Source organism: Eretmochelys imbricata, chromosome 7, assembly GCF_965152235.1.
Source record: "Eretmochelys imbricata isolate rEreImb1 chromosome 7, rEreImb1.hap1, whole genome shotgun sequence".
NCBI lineage: Eukaryota > Metazoa > Chordata > Testudines > Cheloniidae > Eretmochelys > Eretmochelys imbricata.
The window spans coordinates 100353786-100379359 of record NC_135578.1 but is presented as its reverse complement, the minus strand read 5'-3'; the positions used below and the strand labels follow the sequence as shown (position 1 = coordinate 100379359).

Below are 25574 nucleotides of genomic sequence, written 5' to 3'. Positions count from 1 at the left end.
AAAATACTAATCAGCAGTGCTGACATTTGACCAAGCATGTATAGGACTGTGGTTGTCATTTGGTTAGGTTCTGTCTTTTGTGGATTTAGAGAATTTCTCCTTCAATGGATATTTTATTAGATCCTAGAAGGATGGTGACTGAATGAGATGGAGTAAGTGGGACAGAGATGATCGCTGTGTAGTGCAGCTATCAGAGATGCTAGAGATGCTGTAGTGAACCTGATGTCTTGAAATGCTATTTATTTTGATAGCCTGGCACTCAGTTCAATTGGTCTCAGGATCAGGCCTTTCAAGAGGGATGCACTATGTATTCACAGGAGCTATCTTTTCAACTATTTGATTACAAAAATGTACATGTTCAGCTGCTGAAACAGGAGATCATTAGTAAGCTCCTGCGCTAGCTCTGGAGCAAGGGGTATTAGGATAGATAAGTGCACTGAGCAATTTAACTCTGGACTGTGCAGCTTATTATAGTTCTGCAGCTTTAAATAAAGCTTAATAAAGCTTTTGCAGCTCTGTCAATATATCTGCTCCAGCAAAAGAAACTTACTTACACTCCTGGTAAAATATGCTGAATTATTAAGCTTTGAAAGTAAAATACCTGTGGTTCCAGCAAATTACAAGTTCCACTTTCAAAGCTATAGAACCCAAATAGCTCCCGAGTTTTCTTTTCCGGATTTTTTTTTTTTTAAATAAGGGAAGTTAATCTAATATCGCTACAAGATGTGAAATGTTCTCAAAATTTATGAAATCCTAAGAAATTAAGATTTTACCTGCAACATTAGTGTAGCACATTTCAGATATGGAACTTATATACCTGTTTTTCTTGTTATATGTACACTTAGTAAATGCCATAAATATATGCCATGGGATGTGGAATGCTGATGAGTTACAGTGCATTAGAAGCACTAACTTTTAGAATTTCTTGAATGTTGAGCCCTTGATTTCACAGTCTTCACTAATGTTAGATTTCAAATTTAGTTTCCCTTTAAAAGAAAGGAAAATTGTATTTCACCTCAACCAAATTAGCATATGCTAAAGTACATATTGCCTTGTCTACACAGAAGTTAGAATGTCTTCGTTAGAGCATGCTACCTTCTAGTCAAGACAAAGCCTTAGACATATCCCTTGATAGTTCCCACGTAGGGACCTGCTCACCCACAGGGGACGGGGAGGTAGCGCCACCCAGGCCAACTCCACCCCCAGTCGCAGCTCTGCTCCCTACCTCAGGCCAGCTCCACCTCCAGCCCAAGCTCCTCTGCAGAGCCAACTGCACAGCAATGGGGGTGGGAGTGAGGACAGATTCAATTACTGGTGTGTGTGTGTGGGGGGGGGGTGACAGGAAAAGTTTGGGCATCGCTGCTTTCGACACAGACATTGCTCCCCAGCAAAGACAGTCCAGGAGCATGAAAATAATCTAGCAGGAATATGTGGCCTGGCTTTTTTATGCTACAATAAATGCTTCTCTCTTTCTGCACATGTGTGTAACATAACTAAATTTCCTCAGTTACGTAGCCTTTGATTGGAAAAGACGGAGGGGGGAACTAAGTGGAGTTTGATAACCCTGGACTGAAGACAATAGTTTCTGGGATAGTGGCCAATTACAGGGAGGAAGTAAGGGCTGAAATGTGGGGAGACAGGCAACTGCACAAGTCAAAAGAACTAAATATCACCCTTTAACGTAGTCTTTTCAATGCCAGTGACAATATTTCTGATTAAAACAATTAAAGTTTTATTCAGTTTGTTTATTACAGTGTTAGTAATCTGGAAAAAGATTTATAGTAATAATTTTCATTTTTTTTTCTACTGTTAAGATTTTTTTTATTACTGTGCCTTTGCCAAAAAACGCATTTTAAGAGCTTGGATTCAAAATTAAATATGACCTCAGTGCTTTAAAACACAATTACAATAACTATCCATTTAATAGTTCCTTAAGATTTTTTTTACTATTGACATATGCTCAGTATACTTATGTCAGTTATTAAATACATTATTTTATGCTATGCTAGCCAGTTAATATATTCCAGCTGCTGTAGTAAATATGACCAAAGACAAGGTATGTTGAGGAAGTGTTACATAAACCGCTTCCTAGATTAAATTGCCACATTGTCTAATATAACATGCCATACATAGGTAAAGAAAAAAACCTGCCATACTTGATAACAGAGAAATGTGTATTATTTATATGGAACAGAACAAGCCAATTTTCAAGAAAGGCACTTACGTGGCAAGGTTATTTATTAATGAGATAGTACACAAGTTAATGGAACTGCAACACAGATTCACCTAAAGCCCAGTGGAGAGCAATCTCTAGGCACAATGCACATTTTTTGAAAAAAGATGCTGCTGTGCTTCAGAAAATATTTAGCCATCATATAAAATGCAGAGTTACATAAATTATAATGTTGCATCACCTCACAGGTATAGGTCCTGATCCAAGTAGCTACACTCGTACGACCATGTTGAGTCCTGTTTACTTCAGTGGAACTTTGTATGCACTTAAGAGGCTGCCAGTACAAATTCCTTTGTAGGATCGGGACCATAAACTGCAACTTTGATTGAATCCCAGATTACCCTCTCTGGTGACTTCCCATATACACTTTTAAGAGTGGATTTTTGTCCATAGGCTGGTGGAAGGTTTCATCCAACTCAGAGGAGCTACTGAATGTATCAAGTTGTACCATGCTGTAGCTTCAACAATAAATTGCAAATGGCATGAGCCATGAAAGCTGCCCTTCCCCAGACCTCTGGGTAAAGGAGAAGATATTCATATGAATCTATTCACAGATCAAAAAAAGCTCATAATTAGGAGTAAGAGTACTGGTGCACCACTTTACAGCTTTTCCTGAACTACCTGGAGGATCTAACAAAGTTGTAGTGCAGTATTTAGCAGAATTTCAGACTAGAGAACCATGTCTATATAACCATCATAAAGGGGAAAAGTTCACTTGAATTGGGGTGCAAGAGAGAAATATGAAGCTTTTAAAGTAGGGGGGAAATTAATGGAGTTTATAATGTTATATACATTTCCCTGGTTGGGGTGCTGGAACAGTTTGTATAGTGAGGGGTACGGAGAGCCATCGAACCAAAATGTATATGATTGAAATCACTTCAAGCCAGGGGGTACAGCAGCAACCTTAGTTCCAGCACCTATGTTCCTAGTATTCAACAGTTAGAAAATTTATCTTCTGCTGTAGAAGTCATATGCTGCCAATGATTCAGTATTTGCTTATATTTTTCATTTTTCTCTCTTTTTCAGCTGTAGAATACAGGATAAATCTATCTTGCAACAGGATCTGCCAGATTTTTGGACAAAGTTCAAAAAGACTTGCCAAAATCTAGATAAAATTTCCCTGCCTTTTTCCCCCCTTCAATCCTTCTATTACATCACCTTTACCTGCCCACCATACCCTCAGATTCCCTCCTCAAATCCAAATACGGCTCTCTTCTTAGAAAGTTTCTGCATCCCAGCAGCTAAGGCAGCCTCCCTTTCAACTTCCCGTCTGTCTGGGACTTCCCACTTAGTTGAACTCCAGAGAGTATGTACGATTTCAGAACTTCGGTCATACCATGCATACCAGAGCACAACTGTGGTAAAAAGTTGAAGAGCTTGGGGCCCAGTAGACAGACTTTCAGACCTGATGCGCCATGCAGATTCCCATGGGTAGGGAGCTACAGGCAAGACTGATGAGGAAGGAATCAGGGCATGGGCTAGAAAACAGTGAGTAAGGATTCGACTCATGAAGAGGGGAGTTTGGCTGAAACGGTTTGGTTAAAGTATACCTAAATACCCAGTCTTTTGGAGGCCCCTTTTGGCATTGGAGTTTACAGAGTCTTATTTTAATGATAATTAACTGTAAATGTTTTTTTAAAACAGTGCCTTTATTGTTTTTGTTGATGCACCCTACTGTTTTCAGTACAGTGATGGGAGCCTGCTTAGTAACTTGTAGAAAAGTGGAGCTTTTCTTTCAGCTTAAGTAAGATGTAAATAACATATACAGTACACTTAGGTGATCTGGTGGCCTACTGTGCTGCCATGCAGGGAATTGAAGTTGAGGATCTCAGCTGGCATAAGCTGGAAGCACTGAAGCAGCGTGCTTCACAGTCTTATGTCACTCCCCAGCAAATCCCTCTGGCTGGCTGAAGGAGTTCATTGCTTTCAAAGAGCTTCTTGAATGAGGACTGCAGTATGCTTACTCAAATGCTGGTTTGTATGCTCAAATTCCCCCACATATGTAGATGCAATTGAAGCATATACAAACACAGTGAATGGTTTTGCACATGAAATAGTGAGGGTGCAGTTACATGGACCCTTGGAAAATACACAGGTCCACAGATGTGTTCAAAGACAACAAATAAATGCTTTGCAGCTTGTTATTCCTGCCTATGATAACTTATGTTGAACCACGGACTTCTGTGATGTGTATTTGAGGAATAGATGGTAGGCAGCAAAGTGAATTTTTCAGTTGGTATTAACATTTTGGGGAAACCGTAGTCCTGCCAACATCTAGTGAGTTGCAAATGTAATTGAAGGATCAAGAAAGACTGAACGTTTTGTAGAAATGTACTGAGATAATAAAAAAACCAACAACCCACTAACTTACTCACTGAAAGTAACCTTTTGAAGAGCCTTCTGAGAGGTCTATCCCTTCTAGTCTGATCTGGCATCTTTGGGTGATTATGCCTAAGGACTTGGTCTTCCACGTAGAGCATGTGGGAAGGTTAGAAAGTCATGGACAGCCCCATATCTGACCAACTCTTTGCTCAAACCATCAGGGTTTCTCCTAAGCCTAGTCTAGACACTGAAAATGAATGTGTCTTTGGCAAATGGTAGCTAACGCATGTTAGTTAACACATGTAGAACCCGGTGCAAACAAAGACTGTGGTATTTAAAAATGTGTTAGTGGGTTGTGGTCAATGCCTATTGTCAATGTTTTGGTTTATTCTGACTCACTGAGCTTCCCAGCAGTATTCATATCTTAGGTTTGAGATAGAGCTCTATGAGCTTGCTTCTCCCTGTCTGTGTCTCCAGTATTACAGATGTCTATCCACCTTTCTCCCTATACCCATTACAGAACTCATAGGCTGCCACCAGCAGTTGACACAGAATTATATCTGCTGTCTTGCAGCAAGTGCTGCCTCACCTCTCTTGGATGTTTCTGCTGGTCAACAGAAGCAGTTGGGAAGTCCCGTATTTGTTAAGAGGAAGAGGAGAAGATTTGTGAGTGCCCCAAACACTCAAAATATTTTTTTTAAGGAGGGCCACATCCTGATTACTTCACACCCTTTAAGTCCGGTTGAATCAGTGTGATCAGTCATGTGAGTAAGCATAGTGGGATTTAGCCCATAATAATTATTCCTTTTTTTTTTTTAATTAAAACCAAAGTTTTTCTTTGACTCAACTTCATGTTTTCTAAAAAGTGAGCTTAGTGACTCTAGCAACTCTTCACATGAACTCAGAACTTTGATAAAATCTTAATCCGGTTAGGATCTTCAAGCAATTTAAAATGAAAAATGAATATTTGGTTTCCTTTCTGATTTTTTTTTAAATCAAAACTGCAGCACCCTGTAGGACCCATGGGCAAGTTTGATTTCAAATAAATTATTGACAAAAGTGGCACAAGGGAGCTTTACCTAATGAGAAATTGGCATTCCCATAACTGAGTCGTCTTTTGCCATGCAAGTGGGTGCCTGGCTGGTACACAATGAAAGGCTGCAGAAATCTAAAATGAGCAGAAATTGCAGAAAAAGGGAACCCTTGTATGAAGAAACTTTGGATTTTTTCCAAGTCAGATATGGGGCTTGCTTCATTGCCTAAGGTTAGATGTTAAGAAGCAGACCCAAGTCACAGTGCTGGGCACACTGGTATACTCCACTAGCTAGAAGGGGCTAAGAGTACTGCAGGAGCTGATGCTCTTAACTAGCAAAGCAAAAGCTGAACCTCGGTTTTGGTTTTGGTTTTCAACAGCAACAGCTGCTGCACATTCACGTGCCACGTTGATCTCAGCTGAATCCTGGTCACTAGAAAGAGGCATGATTTAGGAGTGTGAGCACAAGACTGGGAGACAAACTCTTGAGTCCTAATCTTGGCTTTGATATTGACTCCTTTTGTGTTCCTGATCAAGTCACATGGGACAAACTTTGGCACCAAAAGCTAGACTTTGTAATCTATATTTAGACATCTAAATAAGTGTTCTAATTTTCAAAGGTGCTAAGCAGCTGCAATTGCCACCAATTTCTGTGTGTTTTGTGGATGTTCAGCACTTCTGAAAACTTTATGTAATGGATTTAGAAGCCTGACTGTAGGCACCTAGGTTTGAAAATAGGCTTCTTGTCAAATTCTCAAAAGTGGCTTCTAATTTGGGGTGTCTTTATTTTTGGCTGGTTTTCAAGGGCTGAGCACCTGCAACTGCTGTTGACTTTAGTTGGAGTTCTGGTTACTTATCACCTCTGAAAATCAGGTCCTAAAGTGAATCAAGGTGGACACCCAAGGTGGACACCCAATATTAGAGGTCATTTTTGATCATTCAAACTTGAACTTCTCTGCCTCAGTTTCCCCCATCTGGCAAATGAGGATTTATAATGCCTAACTTTCAGAAGTTGTGAGGATATTGTAAACATTAATATTTTCAAAATGCTTTGGAGATTATGAAAGTGCCAGGTAAATGCCATATAGTACTTTTAGAGCCAGTTGTGATACCATCTTGATACAGGAATGAGAGAAGTAACAATATAAACTCTAGTGAAGGTGTAGATTTCACTCAGACCACCTAGCTGTTGACCGAACTCCAGATACCATGATTCATTCATGTTCCTACTATGTGAAAAGACCCCAGTGTTGGCTAGTGGTGGAAGGGTGGGGCAGACTGAGATCAGACAGTCATAGATGGGGGAGAGAACTGATTGGGAGCAGTAAGTGGGAGGATTGGGGGAAGTGGGATGGACTGGGAGCTAGTTGAGTTTGGAGAGTGGAAGACCTGCGATGGAGAGACTGGGGTAAGGCTCTTGGGCAGGGGTGTGCAAGAAGGGAGGACTGGGAATGGGTGTAGGAGGGGGAAATTGAAATCAGATGGCACCCCTATCTTTTTGGAGTGCTTGGCTTTGCAACCTTACTTACACCCACCCACACACACACACACTGTGTGTGGTATTGTTTTTTGTTTTCCTTGAACAAACGTATTTTCTTAAAAAAAATTTAAAAAGTCCACCCTTCCACTAATGTTTTATTTCCTCTATTGGCCTACAATACAGTATCCCAGAACAGGATCTTGTTTGAAATCTATGTCTCTCTCTCTCTCTCTAGGATTCCGATCAAAACTCTAATGGCACAGAGCAATTGGTAACATTTAATGACCTTCTGCACTATCAGTTGAGTCTTTTGGGCATTGAAATTGATTTTCCTTATCTTGGCATGTGAAGACAGGAGTCTGATTCTCCTCAGATCTCTAACGAATATTTTATGGCACACACCAACAGCACAGGATATCTAGGCAATAGCTTTCTGGGCATCCAAGTGACAGGATTAGTAGCTACCCAGAGGCTGGTCTCTTAAACAACTTATTCTCATGTAGGTGGCTACCTTTTATGCCCTGATCTTGCAAACCCACGTGTTTTAATCTTAACCATGTGAATAGTCCCACGAAGTCAATAAGACTACTCATGTTAAAGTTAAGCATATTTATGTTTTCAAGATCAGGGTCCTCATTACAGAAGACCAATAAAGGCTAGTTGGTGTGAAGACTGAAATATTTTCTGCATGTAGTCTATAAAGGGAAACTTCTATGTATTTGAAATCCCTTTTCAAATTATAGTGTCCAAATTTCTGATTTGGGCTGATGCATACTTGTTTATTTCGGGGTATTCACATGAAGGAGAGATACTAATTAATGCAAAGTTTCCAACCACAAAGATCCCCTGGGAAATAAAATACTTGGGTAAATACCAACCAAAAAAAACCTCAGTAGACTTTGCAGTATGTCACAGAATGACTCTTACCAAGTTTAAAATTTTTAAAGATATTCTTCAGTAAATGTTCAACTCTCATTCTCAATAAAGTCTTTAAAAGAACTATAATAGAAGTATTTCAGCAATAATTTCAAGTTTGGGGTGTGTTTTTCCATTTATTTCAACTCTCCGTTTTTAATCTTTTATTGCTAATGTACAGACATTTCATTTATAAGAAGCTAAATTAAACTACGTAAGAAGAATGTGCCTCACATGGGTTTTAAACTTTAAAAAGCTGCTTTGTTCGTTGATTCAGTTGTGAAAAACAAACACAACATAGACATAAGGCTATTTGAACTCTTTATTTGCCACATTTACAATATTAATAACACTGTTTCTAGAAGTTGTCACATCATGTAAAAGATCTTCATTCCAGACTGTCTTTTGGGGCCAAATTGAGACTGGATGCATGCATTTAATAAATTGTAGTCTCAAGTAGTCATTTTTGTAAATAATTAGCTTCCGTGAAAGAATAAGTTAGCATATTGTATGCATCTAATGTTGCAAATGTACATACAGCAAACTTTCCTATTAATCAACAGTCAAGCACTGTAAGTTGGGTCTCATACATAATGAATTGTGCTTAAACCTCATGGGTTTCATTGATAGAAAAATAAGAGAAAACACAAGTGTAGTAAGCTTCTGAATAAAATTTAACTAGATTGCTCTGCATCCTGTAATTGTTTTCAAATCATTAGGGACTAGATAATTCATCTGCAGTTTTGGGGTTTTTTTGTCTTCATCTATCAAAGAAAGACTATTTATATGACGTTAAGATGTTGATTAAATACATTTTTTTAAAATGTTCACATTGAAGCTTGATGGTACATCTCTTAGCTAAACATATTTTTCAATTTTATACATCTTTCTTTAAGAAAATCTGGTTGGCTGAGTGAATATTTGAAGTCTTGTTGCAATGCTGGTTTCATGCTTTAATTACTACTGAGTTGTACATGTGAAAAATATGATGCTGCCCATTTCTGTAAGCAAAAACCATTTTGATGCATAGGCTTTGAAACTTGTACTTAATGGATGATATAAATAAAGATTAAAATATTAAGACAGCTTATTTACACTTTAGCCTTGTTCCTACAGACAGGACTAGTCCTTATTCACAGAGAGAATCCCATTGACTTCAACAGGTCATCTCCCATGGATCATGTGAGCAAGGGTTTGTGTGGCAAAGTTAAAAATTGCCGTGAGGTAAAATAAGTGATCATTAGGAATGTTTTGACAAAACGTTTTTTTATTGGAAAATGCTGATTTGTCAAAAACAAAGGTTCCTGTGAAAAGTTATCAGTTTCAATAAAACTTTCTCATCGAGAAAGTTTTCATGGATCCTGGATGGGATTTGTGATCAAAGTTTGTGTGTACGCCTGCCCATCTGTGTCTCCATGTTATTCATCTGGGATGTGGGAGACCCAGATTCAAGCTCCTGCTGTGCTGAAACCAGCAGGCTATAGAATCAGTCTCTCTTTCTCTGGCCAAATGAATATTTAATTATTTGTACAAAGTGGAATACCTGCAACAAGAGAGAGTCAGCCCAGAATATTGGTTATTGCACTGACTTGGAATATGGAGGTTCAGATTCTTGCTCTGAATTAGGCAGAACAGAGACTTGAACTAGGGTCTCCCATATCCGAGGTGACTACCCTAACTGTTGTGCTCTTGTCTGTGCTGGGGTGGGTCTCTCTCTCTCTGTCTCTGAAAAATTTCATAAGGTCTTGGTTTTGTCCTGATGCAAAACAGGAAATTTTCAAAATCTCAGATTTTCGCAGGACATGAAAAAGTATCCTGCTCAGCTCCAGTGACAATATTCAGTGACACAATTTTTATTGAATCACATCTTAAATCTACAAAAAGAACAGGAGTATCCTGTTCTTTTTGCAGATACAGATTAACACGGCTGCTACTCTGAAACCTATCTTAAAGCTAGTAACACTATGTTGATATTATAATATTTAAGTCATCAAACATGTCTCTTCCATAATGATACTGAACAAAGCAGATTCCCATCATGTGTCGGTGCTCTTGCACGTGCACCCAAGTTCAACACTTTAAAGCTGTAGAATCCAGCTCTGGGTATATCACATCAGTTCCTGTCTTGGATTTCAGATGCCTTCAGGTGCTTGAATCACAAGTTCCTCTCTGAGCACAGTTGGTGGGGACATTCCTTTAAGATTGTTATACTATCTGCCTGGCCTTATTGGTGTAGGCTGGTTGGTCAGTACCTAAGGCATTGTTGAAACATGCTTCATTCCTGAAGGCAGCTATTGCCTACTGGAGCTTTGTTAGTAACTTCATGTGTCTGAGAGAGAGGATTCGCTGAAGCTAACAGATATCAGAAAGGACCATGCAATACTGTCTGAAAAAGTATTTGTGATAACCGTGAAATGTTTCTACGTGGGAAATCCTTCATGAATCCTTAAGTCTCAGGGTCATTTAAAGTCTTTCTCATGTCATCAGTGTTATCGGAAAACTGTTTTGGCTACTAGACTGTTTAAAGACATCCTCAACTCTTTCCTAAAGTGGTGACAGAATTCCACTTTCAGTCACCCAGAAAATATTTTCCTTTCCACCTGTGTGCTGATTTCACTACGGTCTTTTCCATAAGCTTGATGTTAAAAGGCCCTTAAGGTTTTATCTATAGTCAACTAAAGCCCTTACAAAGTCCATCCACATTTTTATTTTTGTTTGACATTAAATAGGTTCTGTAGTCTCTAACAAGGCCATGCCTAAATTGCTGTCAGATTGCATCACACATTCTTGCAGCCTAGCAAGACTACAAGGTCACGTCAAAGCCTATTCTTTATAGTGCATGTCTGCTACAGCAACAGGTCTCTGGTCTTTTTCCCTTAACAAAGAGATTAACATGGCAGCCACATGGAGTTCTTTACACATGTTCACAAAACACTTGTCTAGGTTGGGCCTCAATTTCAAATTAGGACAGAGAATGTTAGAAAACTTCTCTTTGGGTTGGAAGTCCCAAAACACTCTGGTATATTTATTGCATATTGTATTACGTTTTTCCCCTTTTCTAGCTGGCTTTGGGTGTAATTTTATCCCGCTCTTCAAACAAACAGAAAAGCCTCTATTGTTTGTTCTGGAATTATTACTCCTCTATTTTGAAAAGAAAATAAGTTTGCTAGTGTTACTGGGTAAGGTACCTTATATTTGTCTATATTACAGTGTCCCAGTTAAATTATTCCTAACAGAGATTCTTTTATCACTGTTGCTCATGAAGATAATTCTGAGAATTGATGAGCCTTTGGAATACACCAGATTGTGCAAAATCAAAATATGCGTTTTGAAAAGAAAGAAACCACCACTTCCTGTACAGGGTTATTGTTTTCTCTCTCACGCAAACCAACTTCTACATACACATCAAACTACAAAAGCTGCATATTGTGCTATGCTGTAAATATACTTGGATATTTCCAGAAACAAATTATGAAATTTTCTATTAGAGATCCTTTAATATGCATGTTTGCCAAGTAGTTTTGCCTGTTAGTTGGTTATGAGAGTGTTTTTGTTGAAATTGAGGTTAAGAAACCTAGGGGAACTGGAGGATTTGGTAATGGGGAGGGATTAGGATTAAACTGTTCTCACAAGATTGGGAAGGATTTGGAAACTGAGTAGTGAGGTTCAGGGTTCATTTCACAAGACAAAGGGAACATTTCCTTTCTCTTTTTTCTTACTTTCTCCTGTTTGCCACTCTTGCCCACCCTTTGTGAAGATAGTTCTTGGTTTCTTTCTCAGGGATCACCTCCCATCCGCTGTTCTCAATGTCTGTCTTCACCTCCTTGCATCAGATATGATGGCACTATGCAGTTTCTTCCTAGCTCTTTGTTGTTCCAGGTACAGAGAAGGGGACCCATGTGGCTACATGTCACCTCCTCAGCTGTGACGGGTTTGATTTTTTTTTCAGTACTTTACACACCTGGTTGGGGGGTAAACAAGGAGTAAGAGAGCAAAGAGAAATCTTGGAATTGCCACAAGAACCAGTGGCATGCCTGGCACCAGATTCCCCCTGCTGTGCCCTGGTTTGTAAGAAACTATCGCTCTGAGGGCAGAGAAGGGAAAATTTTCTGTAGGGCCCCATGGCATCTGCAGCAGTAGAGACATTCTTAAGGCCATATTCTTAGCATTAAGGTCATAGAAATCCCCAGAGTCCTTGTTCTTAGAATCAAAATATATTTAATACAAAAATATTGTTCATATATAACAGGGTTAATGGTTAAATGAATACATTCAAGGGATGTTTAGGTACTGAAATATTATGTTTAGGTACTGAAATAAACATACAATGTGACAGGACTGAATGTTTGCAGACCCTTACATTTGCCAAGTCTCTAGGGATAGCAGGATGTCTCAGACCAATGTATGATCTCACATGCCATATGTGCAGCAGTATCAAAATACAACAAGGTTAGTTAGTAATGGAGTGGCAGCCTTAATTCAGAGATAACTTATTTTAATCACATCTTCAATGTGATACAAAAAATATAACAACAAAATGCTCTTTCCGTTGACATCTTGTTGATTTTTCAGGTCTTTATCCTTATTTCCAAAGGGACTACTTTATGATTATTCCATTGATATAATAAATATGCAATTATCTGAATCTATACCCATGGTCATTTGCTAACTGCACACTTATGGGATAAGGAGTAGAACTTGCCATTTTTATTCTTGTTCGATTTATTTCAACAACTTCAAATAAAGGAGAATCTCCATTCACTCCCAGCTCCTTTTTTCAGGCTAACCACTAGAGGTTGAGGTAATTATTACCAAGTGATAAACCCTTGAACATGCCTGATTAGATACAGTGGAAATTAGCATTATATGCTAACAGTACCTATTGTATTTAACAGTTGCAGGTGCCTGTGTAACATTCTTAGAATGATTTGATCTATGTTTACAATGATTCTGCATCCTAAGAAAATTGCCATTTGAGTCATTGTGGTGCATTATGTTTTATTTTAAATGACAACGCAAGGTCCATTTTAGAATGTTTCAGTTAAATTTTATTCGACTTACTGAGGAAAAAAAAAAGGGATACCACTCAGGAAGCTTTAAATAAAAGCCACACCAATTTGGAATATGGTTAACCACTGTGGCATTGTATCCCTAAACACAGTAATCGGCCTTCTTTGCTTCTCATAATGGGAAGGCATTTAGAAAACTTCAGAAACTTTCACATGCACATACTAATATCTAACATTTCCTCAACAATGATATTGAAGCCAGCTTGCTGTTTACATATTTGTTTTGAAAGTATTTCTAAGTTTGCCAATAGTTGCATGTGTCTTGGAAGATGCCTTATTAAACTGAAACAGATGTTTTTTATATTTTTCCTCTGTTAAAAACACACTGTTCCTTTCTATTGTTTCATGTAAAAAATACAATTCTTAGGAGAATCTAAAAACAGGTAAGAGAACCTCACCATCCTCTGTTTTGTAGGAGCAGGGGCCCAGTTTTTAGCTGTGAGGCTTACAGAAAGCAAAGTCAATAGAACCAGTCATGGAGTATAGTAAAAAGAACAGTATAACACAGCAGTTGCATGTGTGAAGTGGGGTGGTAAGACACTAGAGTGAACTAAACCAGTATTGAATTCCCCAGGCCAGTGGCTGAACTTCCATGAATGTCTTGTACATTACCACAATTGAGAATCAAACTGAGATATTTGATCTATAGGCAGCTGCAAACCCTAGTGGATCCAAAAGGGAGCCTCCTCCTGGCCAACCTGGTAGGAACTGTGCTAAGCTTGTCTCAGCCGGAAGTTCTCTTTGTATGTTGTGCAGCAGCAGCTCAGCTGGTGATTAGCATTGCGGAGATTTTTGCTATTGGGCTAAGGCACTGCGCACTCACTAGTGGAGCGGTGAGCAGCAAGTTTCTAGATTTTAATATAACAAGCAAGGAGTTATTATTTGTATGCTCTGCTTGCTTGGGAAAATCCAGAGATGATTTTTTGAGCAACCATGTGGTGCTGAACTTGATGATAATTTGGATTTCTGGATTCTGCTGTAGGAAAGTCTTTAGAAGCCCCTCTGTCATAGGTGTAGCTGCTGTGGATACTGTCACACCACAGTTATGTTAATAAGAGGGAGAACAATGATGAGTAATACAAGACTTTAAAAAGAACAAGAATAACTTATTTTTAAGTAAAAACAAGAGGAGTCTTTGTGGCACCTTAGAGACTAACAAATTTATTTGGGCATAAATTTTTGTGGGCTAAAACTCACTTCATCAGATGCAACATTTTTAAGTGGACATTTTTGTTACCCATACAAAAAATTAGATTGTTTTAGGCTATGTCAACTATGTTAAATGTCGTGTCATAAATCCTTACTTTAGGATCAAAGTCCATTTAACAGCATTTCATCCATGAATAGTTATTTAATACCAACAGAGAAAGAGTTAAAAAGGAGATCTAAAGTAGAAATGTGCAGGGTAAAGCAAAGGTTGAGATCTTTAGCACTAGCATAAAAAATCAATTTAAGATAAATTTTACTACTATAAAAATTCTGCAAATGTCCTTTTAAAAGTGGGAAATGCTAAGAAATACAGGTCACATTTTAATTCAGTTGGCAGACTAGAAATATAGCAAGAAATGGAACTTGTATCCTCCAAGGATGCTGGACAGCACCTAATTCCATTTGCTAACCTAAGCAAGTATAAGGCTTTACATCCCCAATAAGAGCATTGGTAATATAGGAAAATGCAGAACTCCCCTTCCCCCCACACCCCAAAATGCATTTTAAAAGAATGCTTTTCATTATACTAGCAAGGTTGCAAATAAAATGTGTGGCTTTTTCTTTTGAGGGAAGCCAATGAAATCCTTTAACAGAAAGGCAAAACAGTATATTTCAGTGAAAAAATATGGGCAAATCTGCCACACTTGGACACAAGAATACTGTTCTGAAATGCTTTTAAAATGTTTATGTGGTACCTTCATCAAGCTAACGTACACATAGACCTTTCCAATTAAACTGACGGTTATTGCTTGTTGAGAAAGCTGTGAAACTCACTGAAATAACGGCTCTTTAGTTTCTTGTCTTTCTTGGATGAATATGCTTATTTTATTTTCATGTGTAAAAATAAAAGTTAAGTTTTGTTATGTCGCAGTTCAAGATTCAAGCTGCCCAGAGGTATAGCATAGAACCTGTGGTTACTTTGGCTGTTATTTTGTTTGCTGTTGGCTCCTTGCCACTGGTGGCTGTATAGCCAAGGATTAAGGCCCTTTCCTTAGGGATCAGTGAGGGAAAGAACATTAACATAGAGGTTCCCCATCTTTTTGTTGATTCATTGCTGAAAGCTAGTTGCAAACATTTAGTGTAAGAATTAGATGGGTGTTTGCCTCCTAAAACTGAACAGGCAAGGACAGGAAGAAGCTGAGTAAGGGGAGCATGTATATAGTGCAGTACAAGGTGGTCAGAAACTTCCAAAGAAACATGAAACACCGAGTAAAAGAAACTTCACCTGAGGGAAAACATTAATTCAGCTCACCTACTCTAAATTTGTTCTGATAAATGTTTTGGGGCTTCCTTTGAGTCACCTGTTGAGCAGGATATAGTGGGGCTTAACTGTGGCTATGAGTCTCAGAAATGTTGCTGGCTGGACGTTCTGTCTGAGCATCGATCCTCTAAAAGCAGCTGCTGTTGTAAAGTCAGATATTTTTGAAGGGTGGTAGCTTCAAGAAAGAAGGGAATGCCACTTTATACATCTCAGAATGGGAGGGGGGAAGTGGAGGAGAGAGGGCAGTAAGTCAGGTTGTATAGTTTATTTGCCAAAAAATGTAGTTTTGGTCAACCCAAAACTATTTGTGAATTTGATACGCATTTCTGAATAATTCCATACCAAAAAAAAATTGGAGGGGATGAAGGAAGATGAGAGAAGGCAGCAGCCTCTCTTATAACCTTTATCCCAATAGTTAGAGCATTCATCCAGGATGTGGGAGAGCTGAATTAAATTCCCTCTCCCAACTGGAGAAGGGATTTGAACTTGGATTTCCCTTATTGCAGGAGCAAATCAGAATAACTAGGCTATGATGTATTCTGGAGCAGGGCTCTCTCAATTTCTCCTGTTGCAGCTGCTCCACTTTTTATAAATAATTAGTCACTGGAGAAGGAGCTTGAACTTGGGTGTCCCACACCCTAGGTGAGTGCACCATAGCTCATACAGTAGACACAACAGATGTTGTAATTAAAGTATATTTTTAAAGGGAGAGGGCAGATCTGTATTATGTTGTTTATTCTAAAAATGGAACTAAGTCTAGATTGTGCCTTTTGGCAAAGCCTCAAGCAAGGGGTGATGCATATACCATAGCTCCCCAGCAATAGCCCAGGGGGCATTATACCTCAGAGACACCCTTCTGAAAAACAGTACCATTTCTGTTTCCCACTTACTCTCTCTCCCAGGAGTAAGAGGTAATCATTTTGCTTCTAGTTTATACCAGAAGAAATTTATGACCTCTGTGCCAGCTCAGCTGTGCAGGCTGGTGTGGTGGGAGGTGGAGCCAAGACTCTGGCTATTCCTCACCCACTTGCTCCAGGGAGAGGGGATAATAAGTGAGTAGCCAGCACAGGGGTATAAGAAAGGTTCTTACTCTTCCCTTACTTCTCTTCATGTTTGAGTAGTTCAAGTCATAGCCTACCTATGACTATTAAGCAAGCAGATGTGATCCTGGGTGAGGTCACCAGAAACTTGAATGTGTGTGGTGCCACTCTTGTTATATGGATCAGAGAAGTCCATTAATTTTGTGCTGTTGCAGATTTCAAGAGTTTTATTATTTTATTACAATGAAATATACTGAGAGAGTTCCTAGAGTCTCCAGTCATATAGACCTATTGTACTGGGGATATACAAACATAATATAAGCTAGTGCTTCGCCCAGAGAGCTTGCAGTCAAAGGCCCCAAGCCTTTGAAACTTATGTGAATAAGTTTATGTACATAAATAATCCCATTGAATTCAATTCTTTGACCAATATTTTTAAATCCCAAAAGAATATAAAAAGTGTACACAACTTTTACAAAGCACTACAACAACAAAACCCTCAAAATTATAGTCTGGCCATATAAATAGGGAGAAGAGCAACAAGTTTGCATTTAATAGGGAGGCTGCTGGCAAGCTAGATGCACAGTTGCATCTTCTTCCGTGTCTTCTGATTTTCTTTTGTTTTCTTATATGCCAAACAATCAATTTTTTAACTTACATTTTTAATGCTTTTAACCGATTGTTTAATCATCTGTTGCATGCTGTCTATCTCCCTGGTATTTTAACTTTCCCACCTTTCTTTCTCCATTGTGCTATATTACTTTCTTGCTATTCAGCAATGTGGCCTTCAGTGCTTAACAATTAGTTAGAAAATGACTTGGCATTGGGGAGAATTGCAAGGCCATTTAATCATGCACAATTCAAACAGATGAGGGTTTCACTTCTGAGAATAAACCCTAAAATAGCTTCTGACTGTACATCATTTATCCTATCCAGAGGCAGAGACAAGAGTAGGTGTCTGATTACATTGCTATCCTGTTGTTTTCAGTTTCATATGCATTTGTGGATCAAGCATTTGAGTTGGTTAGGTCTTGTTGCAGAGTGCCTTGTGGCAAAAACAGACTTGGAGTCTTTTATGTCATTACTGATACATCACACAATTTTCATTTGCTTAGGTTTCCTATTAAGAGAAAATATTTTGTTAAGTGTCTGGTACTTTGGCATGCCGGGAAATTGTCTAGGGTTTCCTCCACAACCCCCATCTGAGTGACTGAAGGGACCAAATAGCCTTGCTTTATTTCCCCCAGTCCTGATGGGATTTTTCTATATCTTTATTACTACTAGGAGGATCCCCGCACTTTTACCTGCTTTTCACCTATTTCCACCCTCAACACTTTGCCTTGTAGCTGCCATTCTCCCATCAGAGAATTGGTCTGCTAAGTTTGTAGTACTGTCAAGGGAAATACTGTTGAGCCATGAATGGAGTTTCCTTTTCCTGGGACTTAGCATACCTGCAAGAGAAAACAAGAAACCAGGACTGGAATCTGTACAGGTGGTCCCTTGTGACAGCAAAAGCACCCTGAGTAATCCATGAGGTAATTTCCAAACAGTCTGTTTTACAATAATCAGAAAATTGCTGGATGCTTTATCAGGAAGGATAATAAACACTGGGTGCTGAAAAGTTTTTGGCAGGCTTAAAGAAGGTGTGGTTGCTCTTTTTGGCATTGATTCATGATGTCAGCTCTGTATATAATCATTCATAGATTATTAGAAGACTCCCACACACATCCTTTCTCCTCTATGTATTGCTAGTGGGGCATGTTAATTTTATTAGTACATAAAGACAAATTAATTCTCCTGAACTTTGAGAGACACCGGCAAAGGCTTCACTGTCCCACAGTGTTGGATGTGCACTGCCAGGAAAGCTCTTGTAGGGTTCTGGATCAACTTGCTTTACTCTGCAGAAAGTATACAGATTAGGAAGCAGAGTGACAGTCAGAGGAGAACTCCCCACTTTTCAACAGCCGATGTCCAAATGCTCTGTCACTGAAATCTCAAATGAATATATTAGCTATGCAACATTTATGTACTTTGTGTTGCTCTTACTCAGAAATCAAGTGAATTGAATATTGTGCAATACGATGCTGCACACAATGAAAGCAAGACCCGCCAATTTACTGCCCTTCCCCCTCCCGCACCTACCCCTACACAAACCCCACATAGTCTTAACAGCAGGAAAAGAAGAAAATCATGTATGGGGCGGGGGGAGTAAATCCTGAAATTTGTAGGCGCCATCTGCAATATTTGTTACATTCTGACATATTCTGAAAATCTAAGCTGTTATTTAAAAGCAAACTAATTCTCAGTTGTCTCCCTTCACTCCCACAAGTGGAGGGAAGCAGAAACCTGACAATAATAGCTGGAAAAGGAAAGTGCTGGTTGCATGGAATGCTATTTCCTTTCCTCTGTCCCACGGGAAAACTCCATGGTGGTTATCAGACTCTGCTAGGTGTCAGGGAGAAAGAAAGAGAGAAAACCTTATCCCTAGCGCAGCTATAACCACTGGGACAATGTTGAGGATATGTCATTTTACTGTCCTGTTGATGGACTTGTGCATTTTCAGTTCTGGTGTCCCCTCCACCATTATTTACCCCCACCTCCCCCCCGAGCCTGTTTTTTTAACATGGTTACATCTGTGCGTGGTATTCTCCCCTCCCTAGGCAATGGATATCCAAATAGGTAAATTAAAAAAGAAAGTCCTATATTTCTCACAAATGTTGTTCTTTGTTCACTTTGTATTGTCATTGCAATTCTAAAGGTAATGAGGAATCTCTTTGACTACTGATGTTCTGAATTGTTTTACATGTGTCAGATTAGTAAAAGGCATTGGAGATAATGAATGGGATTAAATTACTGAACATTTTAATTAGGGGTGTGTGTCTATATATAGTCTCAATACTTTAACAGGTATGAAATATTCATTTTTATAATGCAAATACAAAAATACGATATAGTATACATTTCAGTTCACCTGCACTGGAAAGTATATAACAATAAATATCACTCAGGCTTTTTGCTCCAACTAGACACAGAGCTGTGGCTTTATTGCAATTCCTTTTCTAATTTGATTTTCATTTTTCCTTATGTAGTAGCATTCTGTGTTAGTGTTTATGAGAGGAAAAATAAGTCCATGTAACATTTAACGTTTTTCTTCCATTTAATGTAATAAGTATTTTCTCTGTGTCTTTAGCATGCTAAAATCTTCAGCAGCTTGGCTATTAAACTTATTAAACTAATGTTATCGCTTTTCCAGGACTAAGGAAGCCTCAGTTACTTGTGAGGTATGCGAAGGCCCAGAGGAAATGACAGAACCACTGAAACAGTGCACAGCCTGGCTTCAGGCCTACTTCTGTGAGCCCTTGATGACCGAGAAACTTCCTATGCCTCCCTTTCACCATCCAGTTTTTGAACAAGGTCTGTAACCAAGTAATACTTTAATATTTTATGTAAAATGTTTTGACTTGATTAACTATCACTTACATCACATTCTCATTTGGACTACACCAGTGTTGGACATTTTACATTGCTCTAAATAGAGCCTGCATGTAGTGTACTTTAGCTACCAAGGGTTGTAATTTCCAACTGCTCCAAATGGTTGTGTTAGTTTTGGCACAAGTTTCCATAATTCTTGGCAAAGACAGTAGAAATGATGCAGTTCAACTCTTGACGTTTGCTGGCTGAAAGGTTTAAATACGAACACATCTGAATGGCAGTAAATTTTTCAATAAGCCTATTGTTAACTTAAACTATCTTTTTGCCAACACAGGGAATGAGGCTTATAAATGGACAATTAGCCACTTCTATAAACACAGTTGGTGATAGTTATGTAACATTAGGTAGCTATGTTGTATCTTTTTTGATCAGTTTTAAAACTAATTCTCAAAATTATTACAGATTTTTTTAATTTTTTTAATAGGTACAAAGAGCAAGTATTCCTACCCAAGCAACAATATACATACATTTAAATAAACACATTGCTTAAGAGAGAAATTTCCCCCTTATCATGTTCCATTTATTGCTTTTTTTTTCCTCAAGACATAAAAGTCAATTACATGAAGTGAAATTGTCCCCAGTAAAAATCACAGTAGTTTGCTTTCTGCAGTGGCCTCTTTCTTGTCTCTCCATGAACGTAATCTTTTGACTGTGAATAATATGTACATTTTAAGGGAATTGCATTTTAATTAAATATATTTAGAATGCTCTCTGAGAAATTAGGTTCCATAACGATGTGTTTATTACCCAAAAAAGGAAACTAGTAGCCTCCCTATTATGCACTCTAACACAGCATTGATGTTTCCAATATAACCTTATCTTCAATAACGCAGCCATAAAGATTCCAGTGCAGGTATAAGGGAAAATATGCAGTCTTTTTCCCTCCACTCCATGTTTCTGCACAATATGCAGCCAGAATGCAGCAAGCACCACTCTGTGAAGACAGAACAGAGGTGTCACTAGGAATGCCAGTAGTGCTGAATGGCCCATGGAGTTTGAGTCTGGGCAGCGTGGTGACCTACCATGTCCTTCTTTGTACTGCACTGTGCTAGAATGCAGCACTGAAGGAAGCACAGTATGTCTCTCCAACACATCACAGCTTCTCCTGCTGTGCTGCTCCACATTTAGGAGTCTTAATTTGGGGTATAGCATGTAGGGTCTCATTTTCAAACATACTGTAGTTGCATACATTGCCTATGTTGCACCTACAAAACATGGCTGCACGCACATGTAAAACAGACATTGTCATGCACAAAATTGGTAATTGTACATACAGTTAGTTGCACATGCACAAATGAATGCATATGCATGTTTTGTGGTCACAATTTAGGCTTCTGTGGTTGCAAATTTCACCTGTTCATTATTGCTTGTAATTTTTATTCAAAAACCATTCAGGTATTTATCAGTTTTCTTTTTGTTTCTTTTTCTGTTTGCTTTCTTTATTACTTTTCTGACTTAATCAGCTTTGACTTTAAAAATGAAATTTGGCAAGCAGTTGTTCTATGGTGTGATTGTTTTTAGAAGGGGAAAATAATTAAATCACTGTGTATCATGACTCTTTTTATTGAATTGATTAATGAATGTGATAGCAGTTATTTAAATGCAACAGCTGAGATTGTCTCGTTATAGGGCAAGTATTGAGTAAATAACATTTTAAACTTTTTTCTCATCCCCTTTTTGCATGACTATAAAGACTTAAATGGAGCTAATACAATATCACATTTTATACTGGATAAAAAAGTTTTTATTCAGAGATATTTGAATCTGTGTAGTTAATGAAATGGAGATGTAGAAGTTCTTGTTTATATCATCCATATTTAAAAAAGAAAATTTGGGTGTATACAGTAGACTGCTACAAACTGCAAAAACATTGAATTCAAAAATGTCAGTTCAGGGTTGTGCTGCTAAAATGTAGCTGTTAAGCCCATGGAATGATCACCTGAAAAAGTGCCACAGATTTTCCACTGGTTGGAATGAAGTAAAGCACTTTGACATGTTTCATTGCTGTTTAAAAATCTTTTAATATAGATCAGGGTTGAGGCACGCTGGTGGAGCAGGGAGGGGAAGGTTGCACGGCTGCTCTTCTTCCTGTATCTGCTCTTTGAATAAATAAGGTATTTCAGTCTCCAGGACTATCAACCAGCAGCTTGTATAAGCACTTTAAAATGAGCCCTTACACCACAAAACTCTGCTGGTCATGGTTTACGTGAGCAAAAAGCTCAGGATTCAAACTTTGAGCTTGGTTAATGAAATATAACAGTTCAAAATTCATAATTACAGATTTTATTTTAGCTACTGTTTTCAGGATCTTTCAGGATCCAGGTCCTACAGAAATTTGCCTTCATGGGTGATGACCCATGGTAACTTCATGAGCCTCCTGGGCTGTTCACCCACAGAGGCTACTCCTTATCCTAAGAGGAGTAGCTGCAACAGCCACAGAATGTGTAATGAGGCATTCTGAACCACTCCCTTCCTAGGAACAGCTGCTCTGATTTTGCTAGCCTAATTGCTCTATGGCAATTATGTCATTGTCAGTATTATTGGGAGAGTTCAGAGATCAGCCAAGAAGAGAAAAGAAAGATCCACTGAGGTAAAATACTTCTTTGGGCAGGAAGGGAGAATAAGCTGCCTCTTCCTTACTGATTTTTCTCCCTTTCCACTCTCTAGCAACAGCCAAGTAGGCGAGTAAATTCAGTAAAAAGCTGAATTAACTGCTGCTTCATGTGCAGGGTTTGAAGGCCTTGAGAATTCAGTACTACAGAGTAAGAGTAAGGTTCTGATATACAAGAATTCTGCTTCTCCCAGGTGGGTCTGAAATTCTTAGCTATGGAACAGGTGTGACTTTTTGGAGGTTAAGGCTTCTGCAGGAAGCCTACCTTTCATTGGCCTCCCACTGAGCCTGGATTGTAATGTTTAGTGACCTTCTATACCACACGTTTAGTTTTTTGGAACCCTGAAATAGGTTTTCCTCATTTTAACATGTACTGATCCAGGTTTTTTTTAATTTAGTTCAATTATCTTGGACTTGAGACCAGGTGTGCACATTTTATGGTAGAAAAAAGCAAGCATATAAAGGAAATGCTGACAGACTTAATTGGCCAAACTGCACTGATGTGATATCTTTCTTTATATAGTCTCTTACTTTCTCTCAGTGATCATTTCATATAATATAAAAGTATTGTTGGAACAAATGGGAGAATGTCATATTGAAGACTTATTATAACTTCAAAAAGGTAATATTTGTAGAAAGTTCTTTAGTACGAAAACTAAGGTAGTAAAATGTCACACAGGGGGTTTTTAATAGGGTATGTTGTATGTTCCAGTTTATTTGTGAAAGTGGCCTTTCACCAGAGCTGCAGCGTTGCTCAGCTGAGATTTAGGTATTTGTTTATGTTCTTTATATTTGCATTTGAAAGTGCCAACAGATAGCTCTAGGCACTTTTTTTAAAAATTGACAAAAGCAGATGAATAATAATCCAAAACTGTGAAGACTTGATCTTATCAACCTTCTTATGCCAGTCATCCTGCCAAAGAGCTAATTTCCTAATCCAACCTTTACATCCTTCAACCCAGCTTCTTCCCCACACAGCCTCAAGAATGGATGGACTTTGCAGCATGCCCAGATAGTCTGTGTCTTCAATAGATTAATTCTGGAATTCAATTCTTTCCTAAAGTCATCCCCCCTAGAGAAAATGGGGTCTCAGCCCCTTTTCTTCTAAACCAGTGGCATGTTATCTCAGACACCTCTGCTGACCATAACTGTGGCAGTATGACCTGGTCAGAGGACACAGTCTCTCAATTGGCTTTTATCCAAAATATTTAGGGCTTTATACATTAAAAAAATGAACACCTTAAACTCTGCCAAGAAATACAGAATATGGAGCACCAGTGTATTGGGTTGTGCTTTTGGCATGCAGCATGCCCAATAAACAAGCAAAATTCTTCACTAACTTATGTTGATGGATGGTGCCAAGGCGTAGTCTCACGTGAAGAGAATATTACAGTAGTCTAATATTAAGATGACAAAATGGAAGTAATATTAGCAAAGTGTGTCTGTGAAAGAAAAGTTTTCACTCTTGTTACTAAGGGCAGATTGAAGAAAGTCATCTTGGTCACAGTGGTTTCCAACCACACTTATTCCTCCAGACAACCCTGCCAGAGGTGTTGAGCGGCCACAGTTCTTGTTGCTGTCAGTTTCAGTAGGGAGTGATTTTGCACGGTTACATTTGGCCTCAGATGTCTCAAGTTGGGCACTCAGAAAATGAGGAACAGACAATAATAGTGGCCAAAATTTTGATTTGCTTAGTATCACATAGGAAAATTCTCACACACACGCACACCCAGCTGCTTCCCCCAGCCCCTCTTCCTTTCTTCCCTACGACTGGAAGGGTATCAATAGGCCACATCACTTTGAATGGTTCCTTGAAATATGTGTTAACTACTTATGCTAAACCATCTGTTCAAATCTTATATTTAGCAGTGACGCTTTGAGTTAGTTTCCTAGACCTGAAAAAGAACTCTGGGTGGCTCAAAAGCTTCTCTCTCTCACCAATAAAAGCTGGTCCAATAAAAGATATTACCTCACCCACCTTGTCTCTCTAATAGGAAAAACATGGCAGAGACAGGGATAGAACTGAGTTCTTCTGTATATCATTTGCCTGTCTTAACCACAAAAGTATCCTCTCTCTTTCTGCAGCCCCCCCGTGGTTTTTTCTGCAAACCTTCCAACTTCTAGAGTAAATGAGGCAAAGATCCTAAAAACAGCGTCATTCACTACACACACACACACACCCCCCTTATGTGTTTTCTGAGCACCATCCATTCTGTGCCCTGAATGAGGCAGGGGTCTTGTGAAAACACAGTATGCAATCACATAATTACGTTACCAGAATACATATGCACAAAGAGGATGAATTACAGTTGCACAGGCAGTGTAAATTCTGGCATTTCCCAACTTTCAAGTACTGACTTTGCAACCTGACTGACGTTATTTTAATACCGTTTTTAAATGTAATTTCCTACATTATTTAAAAGGGAAAAGGTAAACTAAATTATATTCTCTGCAGATGTAACAACTTCCTCTCACATTGTGCATCATCAGTGATAGGGTTTGAACCAAGAACCTTCAGCATTACAGCATAGTTTGGGGTAATTACATTAACTGGCAGCAGAATGAAACTGTTATCCCAGGGGAGAGGAGGCACATATGCTGGGTCCGGGGTACCAGGGCAGAGTCTGGCCCAGGATAAGCCTCTGGAACCATGTGCCTAAATGGCAACATATTCTGCAAGGCCTAACGGCAATTCTCTATCCATGGAACCTGAAGGCTCCAATGTGCATGTATTGCCATACTTACCTTCATAGAAAAAGAAAGCAAAGTGGAAAAAAGGAAAGGTTTGCTGGCAAACAATTAGTAGAAGGACAAAGACAGAGATGGAAAAGGAATTCATACTTACACTGCAGGTGAATTTGATGTCTGTAGTATAAAGGAGTTTTGAATTCAAGAAGGTATATTGGTAA

The 25574-nt window shown here is 38.7% G+C and overlaps 1 protein-coding gene across 6 annotated transcripts in view; it reads left to right on the top strand.

The window, feature by feature from the left end:
* MGMT (O-6-methylguanine-DNA methyltransferase) overlaps positions 1-25574 on the top strand; it is a 301235-nt gene that overhangs the window by 235479 nt on the left and 40182 nt on the right. For all 6 annotated transcript variants that reach the window (XM_077822896.1, XM_077822894.1, XM_077822895.1 and 3 more), the window contains one exon: positions 19816-19976. In XM_077822896.1, the coding sequence (XP_077679022.1) occupies positions 19816-19976 (161 nt within the window). The remainder of the gene's footprint in view (positions 1-19815; positions 19977-25574) is intronic.